A 23,591-nucleotide genomic window follows, 5' to 3' on the forward strand; every position below is an offset into this window, starting at 1 on the left:
GATCCGGTTGCAGCAAATAACAGCTCACTGGAGGTAAGGATTGAAATCAACTCAATCTGTTCTTCACAAAACTGTAAAATGCTTCTGAATATAGTGTACCCTCGATTCTATTTGAAGTTTAAAGGCTTTACCCTTAAAAATTAAAGATCCCTTTAAGAATGAGGCCTCGTTTTGAATTGTACGGAATGTTTCTTAATCAATAAAAACAGTTTAGTCGAAAAATTCAACATGACTGCATCAAACGTACTTGAGCTCTTGTAGTCTTTCTTCTTCAGTTTGCGTCTCATCATGGTTCCGCGGGGACTTGTGGGATACATGGTGCGTGGCAACGTGTTCATGTTGAGTGAGCTCAGACTGTAGGCACTCATGGAGGTGGGAGAGAAGGATGAACCCAGAGCTGTGAAGAAAGAGAGAAACTCATCAACTCTCAATGACTCATTTCAAAACATTCAATATTAAGTATAAAAAGTTCAGTTTAGTTTAGTAGAATACTTAAAAAATGTTGTCCATTACAAATGACATTAGTCTTATTTGGTTTATCTTTCTTCTGCTTTAAAGACAACAGCACTTAAGCTGTATGAACTCCATAAGTTAAGCTTGATGTTTATGATCTCCAGCATGATTTGAGATGATTCGATGAGCATCTTGAGCTTCTTGAGAACATGTGACTGTCTGTACAAAGATGTCGATGTCACAAATTTACTTAGGTTAGTGACCTAGAAATAGTGCAGAATCTATTCATTTGGGGTTTTAACAGTTTAAATCCCATTTTGAATACCATCTTTTCAACTGAACTTTTGAACCCCAACATTTTCTAACAACAGGTGCTAGAAATGAGAGCCAAGGTTTGTCACCATTCGAGGAAATGCACAAAACAACTCATTAAAGTGTAGCAGACTACTCTCGTGTTTGACATTGTAAGTCTTCATCAAAGCACATCTCTAAAAATACTCCCAATTGCCTAAAAGCCACTTCTTATCAAAGAGCAGTGCCTGAGAACCAGATCACAGTTCATACTCATCAGATAGAGAGATTCAAAGCCATGTTTTTAGCGCTCACAAAAAAAATCCTAACTGGCAGAACATTACTACTACTACAAAAAAATATGTTTTGTTTGGCTGAGACACTGGTGGTGCTGAAAACATGGCAGGATTAGAGCAGATTACAGTCTTATTTTTGCATTGCTGTTTGAAACAGATTGTCTGCTCTTGCCACATGGAAGGACATTCTGCCTTTCTATCTTGTTTTTAAAACTCTAAACCATCTACAGTCATGAGGCATTCTGGTCCATTTGTGAATTGTAAAGGATGAGCTCTTCTTAATGCAAACATTAAAGAGTTGATGTCCAGCAAATGCTGGCTAATTTGTCTTAAGGGAAAAAGAAAACAGCAGCTTAAGTAATACAAGTCTCGGAGGAGTTTGCGTTCACGAAGTATCAAGGACACATCTTTCAAAGATGGAAAAAGCCTTTGAACTTCCAGAACCTGGGGGATATATAATCCAGGAATAAAAAAACGAGACTGTGACTAAAAAGTATTGATGGAATGACAGTAAATTATGTGAAGCCACCAGCATTGAAGTGCCCACAGCATCTTTATGGCACTCCTGAATGGAGAATGTGAATCATGACTGTGAAGGTTGGGAAGGTGCCGCAAGAGATTGTAGTTGTGTTGCTAACTTTAAATTCAATCATATGTGTGAAATATAAGTGGCAAACTGTGAAATCGCTGGAGGTTGGCAGTTTGCTGTACCATTGGTTGCTGCAGGGGTCTTCAAACTGAAGTCTGCCAGGGGGTGTTAGGGATCCGCAGAAAATATATATTTTTGGGATTGTCAAAATAAACGTAATATTAACTATATTTTTATATCATATATCTAATGCATTATTAATTTATAATATATTAATTTATTAAATTACAATTAGATTAAATTAACAATTAAACACGTTTAATGTTTCCCCCCCTTTTTAAATTTTGCTGTCTAAAGGCTGGTTGAAAATCATTAGATTAATCAAATATTTTATCCTATTGGCAGTCCTAGTTTTAAGGAAATAGAAATAAAAACCAAGCATAATATATACAAATAAAATATGGACATTTTAAATATAAAGTTAAAAATACAAATAAAAATGTAATTGAGTAAAAACCAAATGTTTTTTAAAGAGTTTATACATCTAACATTAATGTAATGTAGTGTAGTGTGTAGAAAACATGTTGTCTTTATAGTATGACAAGATCATACAATTATTTTTCTCGCACAGTATAAATAGGTCTTTACATATATGGCTGCCATTATATTTTACGAAGGGAGTTTTTTTTTTACAAGATGATCATCCTATTTTGCATCAAAACATTCCCTAGGTTGCATCAATGGTCTCTGTCAATCACGTGACCTCTAAACGTCAACTATCACTGACAATGAACGACGTCCAGTTGCTTTAGAGCTGCAAAACACTGTCAGTGTAAACGAACAATTACAGGTCATCTCTAACAGTCTCACGGTGCCCTTGAAATGCATAGAGTGCCAGCAAAAACAGATCGATAGGGCCCTGATGGCTGGAATTTATAGTAATGAGTCCATATAATTAAATCAGGCTCGCTGAAAAGGCAGCTGAAAGAGGAAAAGCATGACCTAAAAACACAAATGAGGCGTGCTTTTGTGACAAGTGACAATCTCCCCATCTTATCAGCCAATTAGAGAGCAAATCTAGGGCCTCAGGATGTCAGTCATCATTGACTACATGTCCCAGAATGTATTTGAGACCATAAAGTCCACCCGTTTCACAGGGAGAAACGATCAGGTCACATTGCTAGAATGTCAATAGTGCAATATCGCTTCCTTAACAAGGATTATGTTCCATATCCCCCTATTAATGGCAACACAAATGAGTCCTGTGGATTCGCTGAGTATCTTCCGCACAACAAAAAACACACAAGTCTCCCTGAATGGCTCAGTGCTCGTCTGGCTTTGTTCGGTGAGTCTGAGCTTTGCCGTAATGTGCTCTCGCCTCTGGTAGAATAGAGCTCAGCTACGCCCACAGATGGAGAATAAAGGCCAGATATAATACGGAGGAAGAGAGCAGTACAGAGAGAAAAACAGTCTTTAGCCTCAGCATAGTTTAGAGACAAGGAAACAGCCGCGGAACAAATTAGTTCTGCTCTGTTTTCCAAAGAGATCAAATAAAACGCACTAAAAAAGACAAAAACAAAAACAGTCTTATCAAATAAAGCGCAAATGAGACATCCTAACATTTCTTCCTGTATTCATCACATTTATTTACGTGAAGTGTGACGCTAGCAACGCCAAGGTCGTGGGTTTGATTCTCAAATAATGCATGATTTAAACTGATTGTATAAAATATAAATATATTTACAATATACCTTAAATATAATGTGGTAAAAGTGTCCGCCAAATGCATAAATAAATGTAAAAAAATACAAATACAAATTTACAGAATTCACAAAGTGACATTTTTTTGACATCAAGCATAATTTAAGATAACTTTAAATCTTGCATTTTCAGCAAAAGATACAGCATCTTCACTCCCATTGGCTGTCTATGCTAATTTGCATATTGTTGAACTTCACCCAACTTGATTATGGTCAACTTGATGCCATGTGGCATCGATTAGCCAATTTTTTTTTTTTAAATATACGAGACCTTGAGTTTTTATTAAACAATACATTTGAAAATCAATTTGGAAGTCTAAGTTTTAAAGCCCAAACCCATAAAACAATGGAATAAATCTGTCACTGATGAGAGACGAGGAAGATACAAGAGGATGAGGATGAAGGAAAAGGGAAGGAACATTACGGGGATTGTTTGGAGAGGTTTTCTGCTTGGTCTGGCTGCGGGACTGGTCGGGGTGGTAGGTGTTATAGTGTTGATAGGGAAGGAAGTTGCTGTTGTTGTTGGTTCCGGATTCCCAGGGCAATGTCCGGGTACTCCTCTGCACCTTGACTGACCACACGGAGAGGAGAGAGAGAGGGAGGACGTGAGCGGGAAAAGCATACAACACCACATAAATGCCAATGTATAACATACAAGGAGAGACACATTAAGGCTTTTCAAACCGTGCTTGATCCTGGAATAAAACCACCATTGTTAAAAATTACCTAGTTAAGCAGTTTCATGTTTGAAATGCCCATTAAATGCTTATCAATCTGCTTTTTGATTGGACTTTTTCATAAGCGCAGAAAAGGACAAAAAAAACCAAGCACAAGCTTACTAAATTATGCCAAACATTTGGAATTTTAATTTTTTTTGCAGAGATAGTTGACTAAATAATTCAAATACATGTTATTCCAAACCTGTATCAATTTCTTTCTTCTGTGGGAAACCGTTTTTGTCCATTCAATGAAAGTCAATGCGTCCAAAATAAATATATTACATAAAAATAAAATACAAAATAAAATGTTGTGGTGAATTATACCTTTAAGAAACGTTCTAGGTCGAGGCAACCAATGTCATAAATACTGTAGACCTCACCAAAAATACAGCTGCAAGCTACCTTGCAATATCTTCTGAGACTTTCTTTCGGTTATTCTGTACAAAGTAGACAGGCAGACTTGCTCACAAACAAGCATTCCCACAGCAAGGTATTAAATATCCAATAGCTTGTTCTTCCAACAAAACATCCTCCTAAAATACACAACCACGGACACCTGCATTGATTATTTTCTATTTTGGCTCCTTTCTGTTTTCACAGTTAATTTTAGCAGCATGTTTGCTGTGCTCTCAAACACACAAGCACACAGCCTGGAAAGACAGATTACAAAAGCAGTCTCAGAGAGAGAAGAGAGAGGCAAACTGGAGGGCAGTGGCTGCAGAAGGGATTAGACAGGAAAGAGACTCGGTGAGAGGTGAGGAAGGAGTGTGTTTTTGTGTAAGGCAGGAGACCAGGGATCCATCATCATGATAGCATCAAACAGTAGCACATAGTTGAAAGACACTGAAGAATCCATTGAGACCGAAGGTAATCAGGCCTGGACAGATGAGAGCTATTACTTCTACAATTATGTGTGTGGGGGGGAATAAAGAGAGATTGTTCATGAATCATAGAGGGGAAGGCACACATGAAAATATGAGTGTTTTTGCAGGCATAAACAATGTAGAATCTATGTATAATCAAGATAAATCTTTTTTTTTTTCTTTTTTTTTTTTTTTGCATTATGATGATTGTCATGATTAATTCGGAGTAGAACATTTTAGTTAAAGTAGAGACTATTGTATTTTATCATTAAAATAAATGTATAATGATATAATATAATATAATATAATTTAAATTCATATAATAAATACAGCTTAAATGTGCTCTTAATCTATTTTTAAATAGTTGATTTTTTTTTATTGTACAGCTTAGTCTCTCTATACCAGGGATGGCAACATATTCAAATATTGTATGAATGCTGTATGTATATACAGTATGTGGTATATGTACAATAAAAAAAAAAACCTACATGCACAAGGTAGCCAAGCAAAACGATTGGGTTCAGTGTTTGCATCAGAAACAGGAATTATTTTTGTTTTCAGCAGTAGATTCCGATGTTTTCTGTGGCACACAGACACTTCCACCCATGGAAGCCTGCCAAACGGATGTTGTGTTTGCATGAGTATGCGGTGACAAGGCAGAATGTGTATGTGTGATGCATATGTGCGTTAAGGTTTCAGCCAGCTGTCTGGTGTTTTGACGTTTCCGGCATTTGCCATCTGTCTGGAATTTCACCGCGGCTGGCATTTAGATCTGTGTTAGTATAGAATGCTTCACTGCACTAAATCTGCTCGAGCTGAGGAAATAGAGTACACGTTTGTGTGTGCGAACTGCGTAGTGGACGTGCAGGTGCATAGTAATGCGAGAAGCCTGACAGTAGACGTGGGGCTCTTCACAGGATTCAGGAGTGCATTTCGTCCTGTGAATGTGTTTGGATGGTGCTCTAAACTGAATTTCCTTCTCTTAAGAGCCAATCAAGACGCCTCCTACCAGCTGACCCAAGGGTCACTTCATTGTTTTCTAGTGCTGGGCCTCTAAAAAACCCTTACGACAGCAAGCAAGAAGCATTAGTATGCTGTGCAGGTTCACGCTTATTTATGTTCTCTGGGCCTAGGCTTTAATCCACATTCTTATTAAGTTTATAGCTTAAAGGTCGTACAGCCACTGACCTTGTGGACGTTCTGCAAAATAATTCTAATTTGTCAATAGGGATTTTTTTTTTATTTCAGTGAAGGATGCCAGCAGAACAGCAGTACAGCACATATAGGATGTTTCTATGGTATTCTAGGTGGTTGCCAGGGTGTTGCTATGCAGAAGGTTTTAGCATGTTACAGTGCAGTTGCTAGGGTGTTCTAGTTTTTGCCAGAATGTTGCTAATATGTGGTTGCTTAAGTGTTCTGTAGCATATTACTCTGCGGTTGATAGAATGTTGTTGGTGGTTGTCTAGGCATTTCTATGGTATTCTAGGTGGTTGCCAGGGTGTTGCTATGCAGATGCTGACAAGGTTTTAGCATGTTACTTTGCAGTTGCTAGGGTGTTCTAGTTTTTGCCAGAATGTTGCTACTATGTGGTTGCTTAAGTGTTCTGTAGCATATTACTCTGCGGTTGCTGCTAGAATGTTGTTATTGGTTGTCTAGGCGTTTCTATTGTATTCTAGGTGGTTGCCAGGGTGTTGCTATGCAGATGCTGACAAGGTTTTAACATGTTACTGTGAAGTTGCTAGGGTGTTCTAGTTTTTGCCAGAATGGTGCTACTATGTGGTTGCTTAAGTGTTCTGTAGCATATTACTCTGCGGTTGATAGAATGTTGTTGGTGGTTGTCTAGGCATTTCTATGGTATTCTAGGTGGTTGCTAGGGCGTTGCTATGCTGAGGGGTTTTCAGGATGTTACTGTGCAGTTGCTAGGGTGTTCTGGGTGGCTGCTAAGGCATTTCTATGCAGTTGTTATGATGTTCTAGATGGTTGCCAGGGTGTTACTATGTGGTTGCTAGAGATGCTGAGGGGTTTTAGCATGTTACTGTGCAGTGACTATGGTGTTCTGGGTGGCTGCTTGGGCATTTCTATGCAGTTGATATGATGTTCTGGATGGTTGCCAGGCTGTGGCTATGTAATTGCTATGGTATACTAAGAGATTTTAGCAAGATGCTGTGTGGTAGCTAGGGTCTTCTGGGTGCTTCCCAGGGCATTGCCATGTGGTTGCAAAGGTATTCTGAGGGTTATTTTCATTTCTATGTGGTTTCTAGGGTGTTCTGCCTGTTTTCCAGAATGTTCTGAGGGTTTTGTAGCATGTTACTGTGTGGTTGCTTACTAGCCAAGTCAAAAGTCTCGATTCTGGTCATTAAATATGACTTTGGTCCGGTCATTCTTACCTGGCTCTGCTCTAGTGTGTGGCCTTCTACATCTTAGTGGTATAAATCTAGCCCTATCAGGAAGTACGGCTGCATTCAAGCCTTTGTCTCTGGTGTTGAACGTTAACATCCTGCTCCTGATAAGACGTGACAGGGCACACACTGGATGTCATGACGATGTATTCTCAGGGAAAATCATCCTTGCTCTAAACTTTTAACGTCAACTCTTGTTTTCATATCATTTGGTGGCGCACAGCTTAATAAAAACCTGTCAGGTGATAAGAATGAGCTTTTGAACAACACGTAACCCCTGACAACCTGAGGAAAGATTCAGATATCGGCAAGAAAGATGTTTAAATATCACTAAGATAACCATCATGTGGAGAGGACACAGCTGGCCTTGCACTGCTCTCAAATGCTGCATTCAGACAACATTGTATCTAGGAACTACAGGGTTGATATCAAAGACACACAATAATTATTTTAGGCATCAATTATGCATATCGCATCACTTTCAATATCGAATAACTCATTAAGGGAATGTCTCCTCTCTCAGAGCACTGAGATTTGAAGAGCTACTCTAAGATGTTGTACAACTATTCCAATTAATAAATGTGACCAAAAATAAAATGCTTAGTGAGTAAAACTCTAAATAAATGTGCATTTATCCACCACATTTTACAATTTGCATCACTTTTGTGGTCTTACGCACTAGAGAAAGTCCTAATGGAGTGTAAAAAGAGCCGGGTCGGTTTGAAATCAAGGAGGGATGCAGTGAATTGCCTATATCCTTACAATATACAATTCCAATTTAAACAAATGGATTTGAAGTGTTTTCTGTTGTAAAACTCTAGTGTACAGGTACCCTTAGAGCTCAGAGTGAGTGTGTAGGTCTCTTACCATGTTCAGGGCCCTTGAGAGCCAGTCTTGTCTGGTGGTGGGGCAAAATCTCCATTTTGACGTGTTCTGAAGCGCTAGCTAGCAGCTGGGTGGCCTCGGCCAGTGTGCAATACTCCATACTTGTGCCGTCCACTGACAAAATGTGATCACCTGCATGCAGTGCACCACACCTGCAAAGGCAATTAGATCACTTCCTGTTTTGCCAATCCTAAACGTCCACTGAATTGCACTTTACCACAGGCATCATTTCAAACAATCGTTTAAAACAAATTCTTCTCAATTCTGCAAATATCATGACTTTCAGTAGTCCAACACCAAAGTAGTTTCAGTAGTTTGAACACCAAATTTGATGCAGACCAAGTATTTTTAATTAATAATAATACTTTATAATTTAATATAATTTTTTTATTTGATACATTTATTTAAATTCTCATTTATACATTAGCAGTGCTTTTAAGCCAATTTAGAACAAATATTTCATAAGTGCACAAATGCTTTTCTGCAGTGGAAATGCACATAGTGGTTCCAGATTGGACACCTAAACTGGCACCCTGTCGATGCAAAAAGGATATAAGGAGTATTATTAATTCCCACCCAATGTTTCTCCCAAGAGCAAACTCTTGAATCATCTTCAAAGTGCTAATCTGTTCTGATGGAAAGGTTTTCACTTGCTCAGCACTCCGCCACCCTTATTATTGTTCCGGGCTTTTCTGCTGGCATGAAGGCTAGATGAGTTATTGAATTTCTATAATTAGTTGCTAAGCTATATGCATTTCAAACTTTAAAATTTTCACAAGCAGGCATCAGGTTTCTGCAGCACACATTTCTCTCCTCTCGATGCATTGATCTGGCTCACAAAACAATGGAAACATGATGAGCAATGATGCTTCTTTCATGAGGAAAATTCCTCTTTCATTTCATCTTCCTCTGTGTTGTGGAAATGATTGCCGCTGTAATTACCTATCAGCGATGCTGGCTGGTTTGACCTTGTCGATGATGATGACCTGCTTATTGCAGTACATGGAGGTAGAGAGAGCCAGACCTAAACTGGAGCCCATCGATTTGGCCACCTCCACCAACAGCGGGCCTGAAGCTGTGGCTACAGAATCTGTAAAGTAGGAGAAAGACATTGATTATATTCCGAAAATGGACCTTCCAGTGGTATAAAGCGTCTTTTAATCTCGTGACATTATGACTTTATTCTTGAAAAGCTTTTTTGATGGCATAGCGAGCGTGTGAATATATACATTTTCTCTGCTACGGCACCTGTGTGAACTTGAGGAATTGACAGACTTCATACATCCACTAAGAATCGCTTTTACACCAGCGGTAACAACTTGATTAGATATTTTGCTTCTAATGCATTTGTAAGTGTGGCTTAAGTGCCCAAATACATGGGGGGGAAAGAGAAAAAACATTACGAATGATGGTTATACACCCACACACACACATGTACACACACTTCATTAATGTGAATGAGGGCGAGCGGCTGCGGTTGGACCTGTTAAAGTGTAATGGAGGTAATTCAACATCTCAGTTTAGTAATGGGCTGCACTAAAGACCTGATTAGACCATACATCTTCAGAGCGTGGAGGAAACCACTACGCGTAAACACGTGTCACACGGCCGCTCATCCAGCCTGTTTCCAACATGTGCTGATTTCACTTGACGCCCATTACAAAGAGAAATAGCTCCTGCTGTTGTGTGTGTGGAGCGGACAGAATGAGCAGCCGGTCTTTAGTTAGAGCAGGCGTACAGCTGTCGGCTGTCAGGTGTGACAACTTCCTCCCTGCGTTCGCGGTAAACACACTTGCTGCCATCGCAAAATGCCAACATACTGGGGAAACTCCTTTGCTAGTCTGAAAGATCTGCTTTGGTCTGTAAAGCGGCTCTATAAAGACTCAAACATGTGGTGATCCAAGTGTATCCAAGGAATATTTATGCACTTAGCAGAGGCTTTTATCCAAAGCTACTAACAAAGGAGGAACCAAAGCAATTCATCAAGAGCCAACAATATTCGTAATATACAATGCCAGGTTTGTTTGGCGACTACTGTACATTAGGAAGCAAGCTAGAAAAGGAGAAGTGCAAATTAAAAACATAAGGTTTTTGTGTGTGTGTACTTGAACAACTATGTTTGTGAGGACCGGTTTAAGTTTTTGATCATTGGAGTGAGGACAAAGAGTAAAATGAGAACATTTTGGCCAGTCCTCACTTTCTAAGACCCATTTTTCAAGCATGTTTCAGGGTCATGACTTCTAGGGATACTGTTACAATTAGGGTTAGGCACAGTTGTGATGGGTAAAGTTAGGGTAAGGAGTTAGAGATTGCACTGTGTCAATGAATGTCCTGTGTGTGTGTGTATTGGTTTAAGGATGTGGGATGATTAAGTGCTTGCACAAGATTCAAGTGAAAGTTGGAAGCTCACTCCCCCAGTGAGGAGCAGAGAAGTTGAAGATTTTGGAGAGCGACTTTGTGCCAAAGGAATTGTCACTTGTAATTGTTTTAAAGCATTCAACAGGGATCAAGAGTCCAATAACTACAAGCAAATGTGTCGAAATTGATTTGTTATAATGGTATTTTGGGTGGTACATTGCAATCTGGTCGGCTAGAGAATAGCTGAACTGAAAACTGGCTTGAAAATTGCAGACTATTCGAGGAGACAAAATGACCAAATTGCACATCCCTAGTGGAAGTGTGGGATAACTAAACATGCTAAATGAGATCCAAGTGATTTCCTTGAGCCACCATGACAGCTGATGATGAATAAACCCCTTTTTCCAGCCCCTGAATCCCACCTTCACCTTCCTGCCAAGCCTCAAAGACCCAACTGACATCAGCTAAACAGGGTTGAACTGACTATCCATTAATAAAGCCAGGGGTGGGGAAATTGTTCAATCACATGGGTGCCATCCGGGTGACAGAGGCGTGGTGATTAACGTGCCACCGTTATGCGCATCACGCTGATGAGGGCTTGATCGAGGAGCTCGCTAAGGAGCGTTTGTGTTGTCGTGAAGTGCTGGAGGAGCATGAGGCTATGAGAGGAAGAGCAGTTGTAAATAGTGATGAATGTACAATGCATGCTTGGTCTCTGGCGGTTCCTTTTAATCAAACCCCGTTACTGTATGTGTCCACTGGTGAGGAGCTAAGCAGCCATTTTCAATTCCTTCTCTACCGGAGATTGTGAGGTTGACAGTGAAGCAGAGCAAGTGGTGAGAGTGTCAAACAGATGAGATAATGCTCAATATTATGCAAATGAGATACGAAAAAAAGCTATCCGGCAACCAATCGCTGCAAGTCACAGGAATCAATGCCTGTCAGGAATTCATAAATTAAGTTGGCCTCTTTCCAACTGTAATTGTGCATACATGATTATTTTATGTGATGTATACTCAAAGCAATCATAGATTATAGACACTCGTTATACATATTACAGAAAACTTGCGGCTATGCTGTTTTTGTGGGCGAAATCGTGTCATTTCATAATAATAATCCTTACGATCACAAATTTCAAGTGAGGGCGAAATATTTCCCCACGCAGATTTCGAAACCGGTTCAAGTTGGTCACGCGGATTGACAAACAGAGAGCTGTTTGGTTTGAATGATTTCGGTGTGAGCTGTGCTTCATCAGTTGCTAAACAATTGGCAATAGACAGTTAACCTCTGAAATTTTGTGAATGTGAGTGGGCTTTAACACCCTTAAAGCGACAATTTTACAGCAGGTATTACCTGGTTTATGAATGAATCGTTCTTTTGACTTGGATATTTCCAATGAATCATCTGAAACCGTTCACAAAAACAATCTGAATTATTTACTCATGAATTGGACTGAATTGTTCTGAGCGGTTTGCGAATCAACTCACTGACTGACTCACTAAACCAAGAACCTTCTCGTTTCGACATGTCTGATTCGTTATGAGTTTGGTAACAAACACAAACTTGTTGAACTTAACTCATAATGATCAAGCAAATACTCAGAACAATACCACAATATTGCATTACAATAATGCATTAGTACACAATGGCGTAGAAATACTGCAGAATATTTTTTTAAACAGTTAATTGAAATAAACTGTTTAAAAAAGAAATGTGTCAGACTGGCATTGTCTTTCGCACCAATGAACATGTACCACATGGGCAGGAGAGATAAGACAGAAAGAGAGTGTGAGGACAGAGAGAGAAAGATGGTATAAATTGCTTTAGGTGTAGAGAAAGTTTTATTTTGGGCATAATGCCAGGACAGAACGATCTATATGTTACACAGCAAAACTTAAACTGAGAAGGAAAGTGTACTGACCAACAACACAGTCGAAAAGTCACTGTAAGGTAGTTAGCGTTTAATGCTGTTTGAACAGCACTGTTCTGGGGGGCATATCAGTGCAGTGAAGGATGTGCCTTTTCGCTAGACTTCCTCTGGGCACAGCAGAAAGAGAATCTATCATTTCCGGGTCAGAGCCCAATAAAGACACCGGAAAGATGAGTTACAGCCACGGGCCACTTCAAATCTTAAGAGACTTTCCTTTTCATTTCAGTTCAGCTCACTCGCTGTCACTCTCTTTCTTGTCTTTTTGCACCTCATTCACCTCTTTGGCACTCTGTCATTATCCACAGCATGTTTTCCTTGACATTTACAAATGCAACAAAAACATATTGACATTCGAGAATAAGAAAACATGAAATAACTTCTTTAAAATTGCTAAAATGTTACATTCTGTGTTTGCTGCTTTCAGTCGATAAGCGTTTACAAATACTGTAATGGTTTTCCAGCTAGAACGATTAAGCCTCAACAATGATTCAGAACACAACAGCACAACTGGTCTGGTCTTCAACAAACCACAAAATGCCCATGACACACCCCTTCTAGACAAAGTCACTGGCATTAAGGAACACTATTAAAAGAACTTGCAGAATTTATTTTTTTAAATAAATATGAAATAAAAGTATAAAAAAAATTAACTAAACGAAAACTACATGCTAAAAGTGCACTGCAATACAAACTAAACTAAACAGAAAAAAATAACAAAATAAAAACAATGCAAAATACTAAAATACAATAAATAAATAAATCAATAGTCCCAGTAATAAAGGTGAGTAAATAAAGACTAAATATTTAACAAAATAATTAATAAAGATTAAGTAAATTCACTTTTATAGCAGCAACAACACATATAACAAAGTAAAGATTGTATTTTTTATTTTAATTTTCCTTCTCTCTTTTCTGCTATTTCACTTCTCTCGATATGTAAATGAAATTGTTATTAGTGCTGTCACATTGACATATATATTTATACACACACGTATACATTTATAAACTTTTATGTTAGATGCGATTAATTGCATTTAATTGATTTGACAGCATCGACTGTAATGTAATTTAGTCTATATTAAATATTAAGAAATAAACATTTCTGTCTCCTTTATGATAAATTCCATATTTATTTCCCCATTTAATTATAACAAATAAATGTGAATTATCTGGGGGCGGGATTAGATGAAGTGGGAGTGTCCTTACCCATGACTGACACATCGTACTCTATTAGAAGTGTGGCTTCCTGGCCACACTGTTTGAGGATGCTCATGGCCTCTGCGTGAGACGCTCCATGCAGACGAATTCCGTCAATACTGAGCAGCCTGTCACCGGATTTGATGGTTCCTTCCCTAAGAGGGAAAATAACATACAATAAAAGACTGAAATGGCCTTTCTGAATTACAGAAGAAATGTGTTGTATACAAGAGAGGCACCCAGAGACACAATAGCACTTGCATTGTGTGTCTTCCGCTTGTTTGCTCGTAACAATAAGCCTTTTAAATGCCGGAAAGGTTACAGACTACATTCAATCTGTTATCATGACAAGCAGGCAGGTCACGTCTGTGTTCAACACACCAGAGACCTTTCCAAAACCACAGTAATTCCTAAACTAAGACCAGGTACCACACTGAACCTCAAAAGATATCAAAAATAAACTCATTTACCATAGGAAGCACTTTAGAACATGGAGAAAATGCAATTATCAATTATATTGTTCTACCAGAACTTTGTGTTCTTGGACCATCTGATGCATATGCACACAAAACTGGCAAGTTCAGGCTGATACATCTGTAGCCAATCTGATTGGCTGACTTCTATGCTTTTTAATCAGTGCGCCTGGAAACAAAGATGTGTTTACAAGATACAGCTGCTACAATGATAGCATCTAAGGAACCATTAATAACTTGATTTGCTGAAGTTTTCCAGGTCAGCGGTATCAAATCTTAAGTTCATTTAAGACAGCTTAATGGCAAGTAAATTAAATATCCAAGAGCAGAATGTTAATGGTGGTTAAACTACCATTCAAAAGTTTGGGGTCAGCGAAATTTAGTAAGAAATTAATACTTCTATTCAGCAAGGTTGCATTAAATTGATCAAAAGTGACAGTAAAGACAATACAAAATACTTCCTTTTCAAATAAATGCGGTTTGGAACTTTCTATCCAAAATATTAAGCAGCATAACCGTTTTCAACATAATAATCATAAATGCTTCTCAAGCACCAAATCAGCATATTAGAATGATTTCTATGATCAAATGACAGTGTGGCTTTGCCATCACAGGAATAAATTACATTTTAAAATTGAAAAGCAGTTATTTTAACTATTTTACTATTTTTACTGTACTTTTAATCAAATAAATGCAGCCTTGGTGAGCTTAAGACTTATTTCAAAAACATTAAAAATCTTACAAACCCAAACTTTTGAATGGTAGCGTAATTGTGAAATAGTCTTGGAAAGGCAGAAATTTCACACTCCTCAATTATTTTTTCAGTGTTTTCCATTCACATGTTAGTAGCGAGTAGCGACTCTGGTTAATTGAGTTTTTACACAGTGGTCTGTTATTGTGGTACAATTCATTTGAGATAAATTAAAATAGCACGTAAACACAAAGGTAAACTGTGATTAGTTGATGTGTACAATCTCTTTTAAGTCTGGCTAGGACTATTGAGCTTTATGTGAGGACAGTTTCAAAGCACATTTTAACCCACAGTACCAGGGAGCACCACAAGAGACGAGTTTTGGTTAGAGACCTGATTTATGACTCATACAAAATGAAATTTGCTGTTTTTATTTTCCAAGGGGGCCGTTCTCTGCGACTGCAAGATGTCAGAGTCCAGCCAATACCAAATTGCAGAGGAACAGAACACAATATTTACCCAGAAAAACACGAGCCGTGCCACTGAACAAAAGAAATGGGAATACTCTGTCGGTAAGAAATGAAATTACCAGTGTGCAGAATGAATATTGATAAGGGTTGAGGGGAAAGAGAGAGACGGGGTAGCGTGTAATGACAGTAATAACAGAGCAGTTCATATGCCAGAGCGAATGAAATATCACGCCAGTCCATTTACAATTCTCAAGCGAGCGCTGAAGTTGCGGGGCAATCTATTCCGGTTCCGAAAGGAACGCCAACTGGGAAACACTATTTTCATCAAGCAATTTCTTGCCATTTCACAGCAATGACTACAGTCCAGCTATGCTGAACCTGTAAAGATAAAAGTCAAACCAATAACAAGGAACACAGAGAGAAAACACACATATACATGAGCTACATTTCAAAGTTTACATGCTATTACAAGTTTACATCGTACATGATATTAGATATATATTACATTTTTAAATCAGTTCCAAAACCTAGATAATTGCCTACAGAGAAATCTGCATTCTGAAAGCTATAAGAAAATTAATTATGCTAACCCATAATTAGATACCTTTTTTTTTTGAGGGGACAAATTATAAATCTTTATCGCTTGTATCCTTAAGGAAGGAAATCCATTATGCGGGGAGAAGATGGAAGGAAGGCTAAATTAATATATTTTAAGGTTTAAATATAAAGATTATTACTATATTTACTTATTTATAGTTCACCCTGAAAAAAACATCTTAAACCAGACTAAGCTGATCAAAATATTCTATTAATTCGACTTTAGAAGACTTTTCAGTTGGTGAAGCTGGGCTACGCAACTAAACCAGATTGGAGATCAGTTTACACCAGATAAAACCAGCTTAAACCATCTGAGACTAGCAAACCAGCCTACCGCAGGTTAAAGTAGGTTTTAAAGAAGGACTATGCCATTAAAATTTGATCACTTAACTTAATTATGTGTGTATTTTTATGCTTATTGTATTTTATTAGAGCATCCTGGCATTAGATAAGCAACATGCTAATACCAAAACCTATAGAAATCACGAGTCAAGTACAGTATGTGAATCAACAATTTGTATGATGCATAAATAGTGTCTTGGCTATGGAGTGTTTCTAATCAGTTACTTTTCAGTCTATTTCAGTTAGGATGCAGCCTAGGTTTTTGGACAAAACAGCTTTATTAGCTATGCTTCGATCCAAAGTTGCGAATTCACTTATTCACAAATTTGGAATATCGCATAAAACATTTGTAAATAAAGCAGCGTTCCCATTCCATGTTGTCAAGAGAACAAAATAGTCACTTCCTGGTAAATTGGTGAAAAATATGTGGCTCTTTTTTCCAAGAATCATCAATGAATGCTGAGGTTTAGGAACACAATCGTGTAAGACACTTCAGGGCAAGAATTAAACCAAATCATTCTGATTTCCATCCAGCATTTTTTTAAGCAATATTTTCCGAAATGCGCATAATAAAGGTGGATATAAACATAGCTAATGTTGGTGCTGATGAACCCAGTTCAGAATCCAGTACCAACTCACCTGTCAGCCGGACCACCGGGTCTGATGGTTGTAATGGTAACCGGGCGAGATTTGTTCCTGTCTTCATGGGCACCTCCTACACCATGGAAAAAACAACTTGTTTTGAAACATTAAACAAATGTAGCCATAGAGTAAAGCACAGTACATTTACACTTGTGGAGATGTATACTCACATTTGATAAACTTAAATAACTCAAATACTGGCTTAGTGGTGCACATCAAAGGCCATTTGCTCACCTCACTGAAATGTCCATATATTTTCCCACAAAAGCACCAGATTATACATTTTTAAAGCCGCGCTGCTCGCTATAAAATTGCATACCATTGAATTCACAAATGGAGTCTTGAAGATGAAAAGGAAGTCCTCAATATGCCTCTATGAGACAGATTTGAGAAAAGGAGTAAAGCTAACCAAGACCTTGACAGTAAACCTTTTTGTTCTGTCTCTCTTCAAAAGACTTCATACTCTAGATGGATCTAAAAAATGGTCTTTTTCTTTTAATGAGGTCTGCTTGGCAAATATTTTGGAAAGTGAGCATTAGAAGTGCGACTGAAAGCTTCTTCGTCTTCTTTCAGCAGGCCCAAGGGCAGCAAAACAAATCTTTAGAGAAAAATAGTCTCTTTTTGTTTGATGTAGATGTGAATGAAAGTGTGTTGATGAGGTGGACTCAAAGACATTTGAACTCGGATGTGAGGAAGTCTACAGAGGCACTCACCTCTGATGACGAAACCGAAAGTATTGCCTTCTTTGTGCAACGTCACCTCCACATTTTTGAACATGACCCCTGAGCCCTGTACAGCTGAGGAAGAAAATGAACAGTTCAAAGTTCTGCCAAAACTTTAATGCTTGACCAGAACATATAAATGAACATAAACTATAAATTTCAAGTCACTGAGAGTGACGTAACTCAGTCAAAGATTGCTGTTATAAAACTAATTTTAACGAATCAATGGTAGATTGATGGTGGTTAATCACTCATCACTTAAGCAAAAATCACTATTTAGCATTTTCAGATTATATTATATAAAAAAAATATAATATAATATAATATAATATAATCAGGGCTTGACATTCACTTTTTTGCTCACCAATCACTGTGGCTAATTTTGGCAACGATACAATGGGGAAAAACTGCCATATACATCTTTTTTAGTATTACCTTATCATAATTTGACAGCAGGTATATTAGACCTGATGCACGTATACATTATACTGTTACACATGTGTTTTCTTTCTCAACTGTTTACGTTAAAAACATAACTGACTGTATTTACGAGAATACTGAATAAGACCGGAATTTGGACATTATTTTGTGTGTATTTAAGCGCAATAAGCAGTGAAAATGAACAAATTTTAGTACTGAGAGGCGGCTTTTTCTGCGCACACTTTGGGTATGAGCACAAAATCTGCGGGAATGATACGTGCAATACTTGCAATCCCATGCCGAAATTCAAGCCTTGTAAAATTCATCTGGAGCAAATTGAAAGGAGTGTAAGGGGAGGTGGGTTTGTGTGTCAACTCGCTGTCGGAGAGATGAAAGAGCGAGAAATTGCAGCGTGCCGTGTATCTATTTTGTGGGAAATGAGTATTGGAAGTGTTTCAGATATTTCAGTATTGGTATTGAAAAATCGAGATTTTTGACAACACTACATTGCAATGAGTTTATTATTTCAGATGCCTCTTTAAAAGACTACAGTTGAAGAATGAATATATTATATATACAATTCAACCCGCCAAAGTGGCTAGTAATAGTGACTAGCTGTGTTGCTGTATAGCCCTGATTATATTATATGAGGCATTAATATTAATCACTTTGAAATATATATGAAAAGATCACATATGGAACTGGAACAATATTAAGTTACACAGTTTAGCGTTTATTATGAAATATTACATATTGCAGAATGCGGCGACAAACCAGTCAGAATGATGTATTCCAGCAGCGCTAGATTAAGTAATAGCGTTGCTGTTATAATCTCACTCACAGACAGGCGGTAGCTCATACTCGACCTCCAGGACAACCCTTTCACCCACATTCTTCAACAGACTGATGATCTCATCGTGACGGAACTTTGTCAAGTTGATTCCGTTCACAGATTTGATGTAGTCCCCTACGTTCAACTGGTCACTCCTGCAAAGAAACAGACCAAGAATTAGATTCTGTACATTTGCTGGAAAAAATGTCAGATGAAATTGCATAACCGAAAGGAGGAAGAAAGAACAGGAAGAGCAAACAAAGAAAGAGAAGAAATAAAGAGAGGCAGAAAATAAGGCAAAGGAGGAGTCAGGTCGAGCTCTGAGACGCTGTGATAGCTGATTTAAGCACATGAAGGGAACACTTTGTTCTAAGGAAGCATCTAGTGAGATCAAGACAGCCTGCTCCAGTCTCAGTCTCGATCTTTCACTGACACACAAACACAGAGTTGAAAGCTCTTGCGTTTTACAAGGCGGTCTGATTTTCAACAGATTCTGGAAGAGCGAGTGTGATGTTAGGCAGTTTATTTTAGCTCGAGTAAAATTATCAGGGAAAGTGTCGCTGTGGTAATAAGATACAAGACTTGATGTGCAGGGAAACATTTAAAGCCGAACAATTGATTTGCAGAAAAAAGTATCTGTGACTGTGAAGAAGAGGGTTTAAAACGTGCGATTTACTAGACGGCATGTGCAGTGTTTGTTCTGGGATCTGAATATGGATCTATTCTTTGAGGATTGTGTGCGTGTGTGTGTGTGTGTGTGTGTGTTTATGGGAGGTCTGACACTATAGCGAACAGTAGGCCGTCTGCCATCCCTGAGAGCCAATATGGAAATGAGAGAAGAGTTCTGGCTTATGCAGTATTGATTAAAAGATTCTGTCTACTTTATTCATACAGACACACATACGCACAGTGTGTACACATAAAACAATGTGCACACACACTTCCTAGACAATGCTCCAGCACAACAGACTATGAACACATTGATCTCTCAGGGCCCGTCTATAGTTGCTGTCTTAGCAAAAAAAAAATCATTAGCATAAAGACCAAAAGACAACAAAAACCTGACAACATCATTTAGCATCTACAAAACTGAATTGAAAGTCATTTCTTACATTTTCTAAAGAATATGTGATTGCTAGCTGTACAAAACTAGTCACAGGAGATGCTGCTGTGATGCTAATGTGGGTGATTGCTACAGTATGCAGATGCTAGGCTACTCGTACTGTTTTAACCCCAGTGCTATGTGGTTACTAGTGTGTTCTGGCTGGTTGCTAGGGTATTTTGGGTAGTGGCAAGATGCCTTAGAGAAGTCCACTCGAAATATATGATATTCTGGTCTCTTGGTGGCTTGAGTCCCTCTTTCAATGCAAGTCTAAGTAAATTTTAAGAACATTTTAGGCGGAATTGCACGTTTTTAGGTGTCATTCATGTTCAAATAGGGAGTTACGCACCGAATACTTAAAGTTATGTGTTTATTCTGTTCTTAAAGATGTTTCCCACCTTCCGAGTCAGATATGTCAGACATCTTAAAAACACAGCAAAGTTTTGAAAGTGCTGGAGTGTTTTTGTAAAATGAATCCACGAATGGTTCGCTAATACTGACCTGGCAGCGATGCCGCCCTGGCGCAGGTTTGAGACTCTGGGCTTGCCGTCTTTGTCGATGCCTCCGGATACTGTCAGGCCCAGAGTGGTGCCTTCCTTCTTGATCAGCTCCACGGTGCTCGTGCCCTTAAACTCATCTGTGGAGCAAAAGGAGGGATGAGAAGGAGGGTTATTGGGGGAGGTGGGAGAGGAAGAGCAGAGACAGGAGATGAGAGGGATACAGGAGCAAAGCAGGCCAGCCGCGGCCATACCCCTCTCTCATCTAAATGACTGTGATCAGGCGTCCTGGCTTGGCCCTCTCGCTCTCTCTCTCGCTCTTATTCTACCTCAGCTGGTAATTAATTATACTCTCCAGAGTGCTCAGTGTGTGTGTGTGTGTGTGTGTGCTCAGTGTGTGTGTGTGTGTGTGTGTCTCTGCACTTGGCTATAGTTTGAGGACACAACAGTCACCAGAGGTGAGCTAAAACTGTCAAAACCTCGCTTTAATGTCATCTGGGAACATACTCACTTTGAAAAATGAATGTATTCACTAATAAAAACAATAATAAAAAAAGAATACATAAATTAATAAAAAAATAAATAAATGCATGAATAAATTAAAAGTTTATATTTTATTAGTAAATATAAACAAAAAACGATTATATATATATATATATATATATATATATATATATATATATATATATACACATATATTAAAAATCACTATATATATATATATGAATAAGTAAATAAAATATGTATTTATTTTTTATTATATTTTTTTGAAGGTTAAGTCATTGTTATAATGCTTTATCTATAAAAAATAAATAAAAAAAATAAATAAATAAAAACTACGCAACCCCCCACCCCCTTTTTCAATCCAATTTTTGTCTTCTGTCTCCCTTGTATCATTTCGTCTTCTATTTGCTGTCTCTCTCGCCGACTTGCACTGATATTGCTGGTCAGCCAGAGGAGTCGCTCCCCTATCGACTGGCTGTCATTCAATCCCTCTGTGGGATTGTCAAAGTCACATTAAGAATACTGCATATCTGTGCAAGCAGGGCTTTCTCTCTCCCTCCCTCCCGCTCTCACACGCCCAACCATCAATACTCCATCAGCTGTCTAAACTGGAGAAGAAATCAAAATAAGGCATTTGTAATCCCCCTCTCTTTACTGGAGGAAGAAAAAGACAGATTTATATGCATTCCCTCACTTTCCTTTCCTGGTACCGCAGGACAGAGAGTAAGGGGAGATGAAGCTCCAAACCCCCCTGAGGCTACTGACAGAACAGAGCTGTGAAGCATTTCACCACAGGAGGACGGCAATAACCGGACATACGGTACAAAAAGACCGGACTGACAACTTTTGAGTTCAGCTTGGAGTGAGAATTGGGGGTGAGGTTATAATAAAGTTATGATAATAAATGTAATGGTATTAGAGTAAAAATATTATGAATCTGTAATATAGTGCATATTGTTTTCAAAATGCTCCTCTCTAGATTAAATTTTTTCTCGCTAACTACACAGTATATGGACAATGAATGGCTTTTCTGAGGTTTTTCACATTGTTTACAAGCTGTTTTATCTGCAGTTGAAACACTGATTTAACAATTACATGAGACATGTGCATTTCAGTAAGTTTTACTGATTCTTTAAACATACCCTCTGATGTTAATTCATGTTTATTTTGTACTTTAACTAGTAATAGAGGAAGAGATCATCGCGTGCGCTACCGCTTCGCTTAAGTGAACTTCCACACCACATTATTTTTAATGTATACTGATTGGCTTCATCACTTTTGCTCCTCTACACCAATAAACTGGTGTGTGGTGGGCGTTCTGGTGGATGCTGCACATTGGTGGTGGTTGAGGAGATTCCCCCCTTCCATATGTAAAGAGCTTTGAGTACCCAGAAAAGCGCTATATAAATGTACCAAATTATTATTATTATTATTATTAAGAGTGCCAAAACGGTATTTATCTTTTGAATTTCATAATAAAACTTAAATATTTGAAGGCTGAAACTTCATTTCACATCGAAAGTATCCTGCTCTGTCTTGTCTGACCGCATTGTCCACGTCCTCTTTGCTCCGTGTTTTTTTTATTTTTAAATAAGTACAAATAGAACTTGATCTGCTTCTAAAAATTCATATTTTTCCTGTTATCGGTCTTGAGTATGACTATTAGAGCATGCACTTTCAACCTTTTAGGTTGGTCTTCAAAAAAACCTCATGGTGAACATTTTCTGCATTGATACTGAAATCATGAGATCTGTATATCTATAACAAATCCATCAGTTTTGTTTTGCCTTGTAATCCCTAACTGCTCCGATGCCCTTTGCATGCAAATCACCAGCGCAAAAACCTCAGTAGAGGAAGAAACAGATCTGACATTGCACTCTGCCTCCGATCGATACCGCTGCCATATGGACATGGGAAGGGAGCGATGTCGAAACGTGAACCAGAACAGAGGGAGGTTAGCATGGATCTCAGTATTTGGCCTGAACCTGAACCTCTAGTCAAGCCTATGGAGCCAAGCAGAGCTTGCAGTGTAAACACGCTGATTTATCAAAGACAGCAAAGTAATTAAAACAGAAATCAAACTTAAAATGTGCCAAAAGGAACCGCTGAATAATTTAGTGTCTGTGATTGTGTGTGTTTGGGAGTGATAGAGGCGAAACATCTTGCCATGAAAAAAGAAAAAAAAAAGTGAATCAATATTCAAACGGGAGTTCAATCTATAACAAGCCTCGTGTTGTGTGCCAGTCTTTTGATAATTAATTGTAAAAGAACTGCTCAATTTGCCTTCAGCTTTCATCAAATAATTTGATTAAAAAGAACTTTGCACTTCTGGGGATTCGCCTGACAGCGAAAAATTACAGTGGGCCGAATTATAAATGTTGCTGTCATTTCTCTCCTCTCAGTCGGATGAGGAAAAATGATGGGTCTTTCTGTGGTTTGTAACGGCATTAAATTAACTCCCTTTACATGTGGAAGACAGGGGGGAAATGTTTTATTTGGTTGACATTACATGTCTTCCGAGGCCAGAAACATACTTTATGCAAGTTTGTGAACACAAAC

At 38.3% G+C, this 23,591-nt stretch overlaps 1 protein-coding gene across 18 annotated transcripts in view; it reads right to left on the bottom strand.

The window, feature by feature from the left end:
* The window catches only part of grip1 (glutamate receptor interacting protein 1), a 245,683-nt gene that overhangs the window by 40,093 nt on the left and 181,999 nt on the right, over positions 1–23,591 (bottom strand). For all 18 annotated transcript variants that reach the window (XM_082168518.1, XM_082168526.1, XM_082168527.1 and 15 more), the window contains exons 3-11: positions 20,533–20,668; positions 18,939–19,084; positions 17,669–17,752; positions 16,953–17,028; positions 13,750–13,895; positions 9,198–9,345; positions 8,238–8,407; positions 3,814–3,960; positions 248–397 (exon numbers count right to left, since the gene is read on the bottom strand). In XM_082168518.1, coding sequence (XP_082024644.1) covers positions 248–397; positions 3,814–3,960; positions 8,238–8,407; positions 9,198–9,345; positions 13,750–13,895; positions 16,953–17,028; positions 17,669–17,752; positions 18,939–19,084; positions 20,533–20,668 — 1,203 coding nt within the window. The remainder of the gene's footprint in view (positions 1–247; positions 398–3,813; positions 3,961–8,237; positions 8,408–9,197; positions 9,346–13,749; positions 13,896–16,952; positions 17,029–17,668; positions 17,753–18,938; positions 19,085–20,532; positions 20,669–23,591) is intronic.

The sequence above is a fragment of the Leuciscus leuciscus genome, assembly GCF_965113295.1.
Source record: "Leuciscus leuciscus genome assembly, chromosome: 4".
NCBI lineage: Eukaryota > Metazoa > Chordata > Actinopteri > Cypriniformes > Leuciscidae > Leuciscus > Leuciscus leuciscus.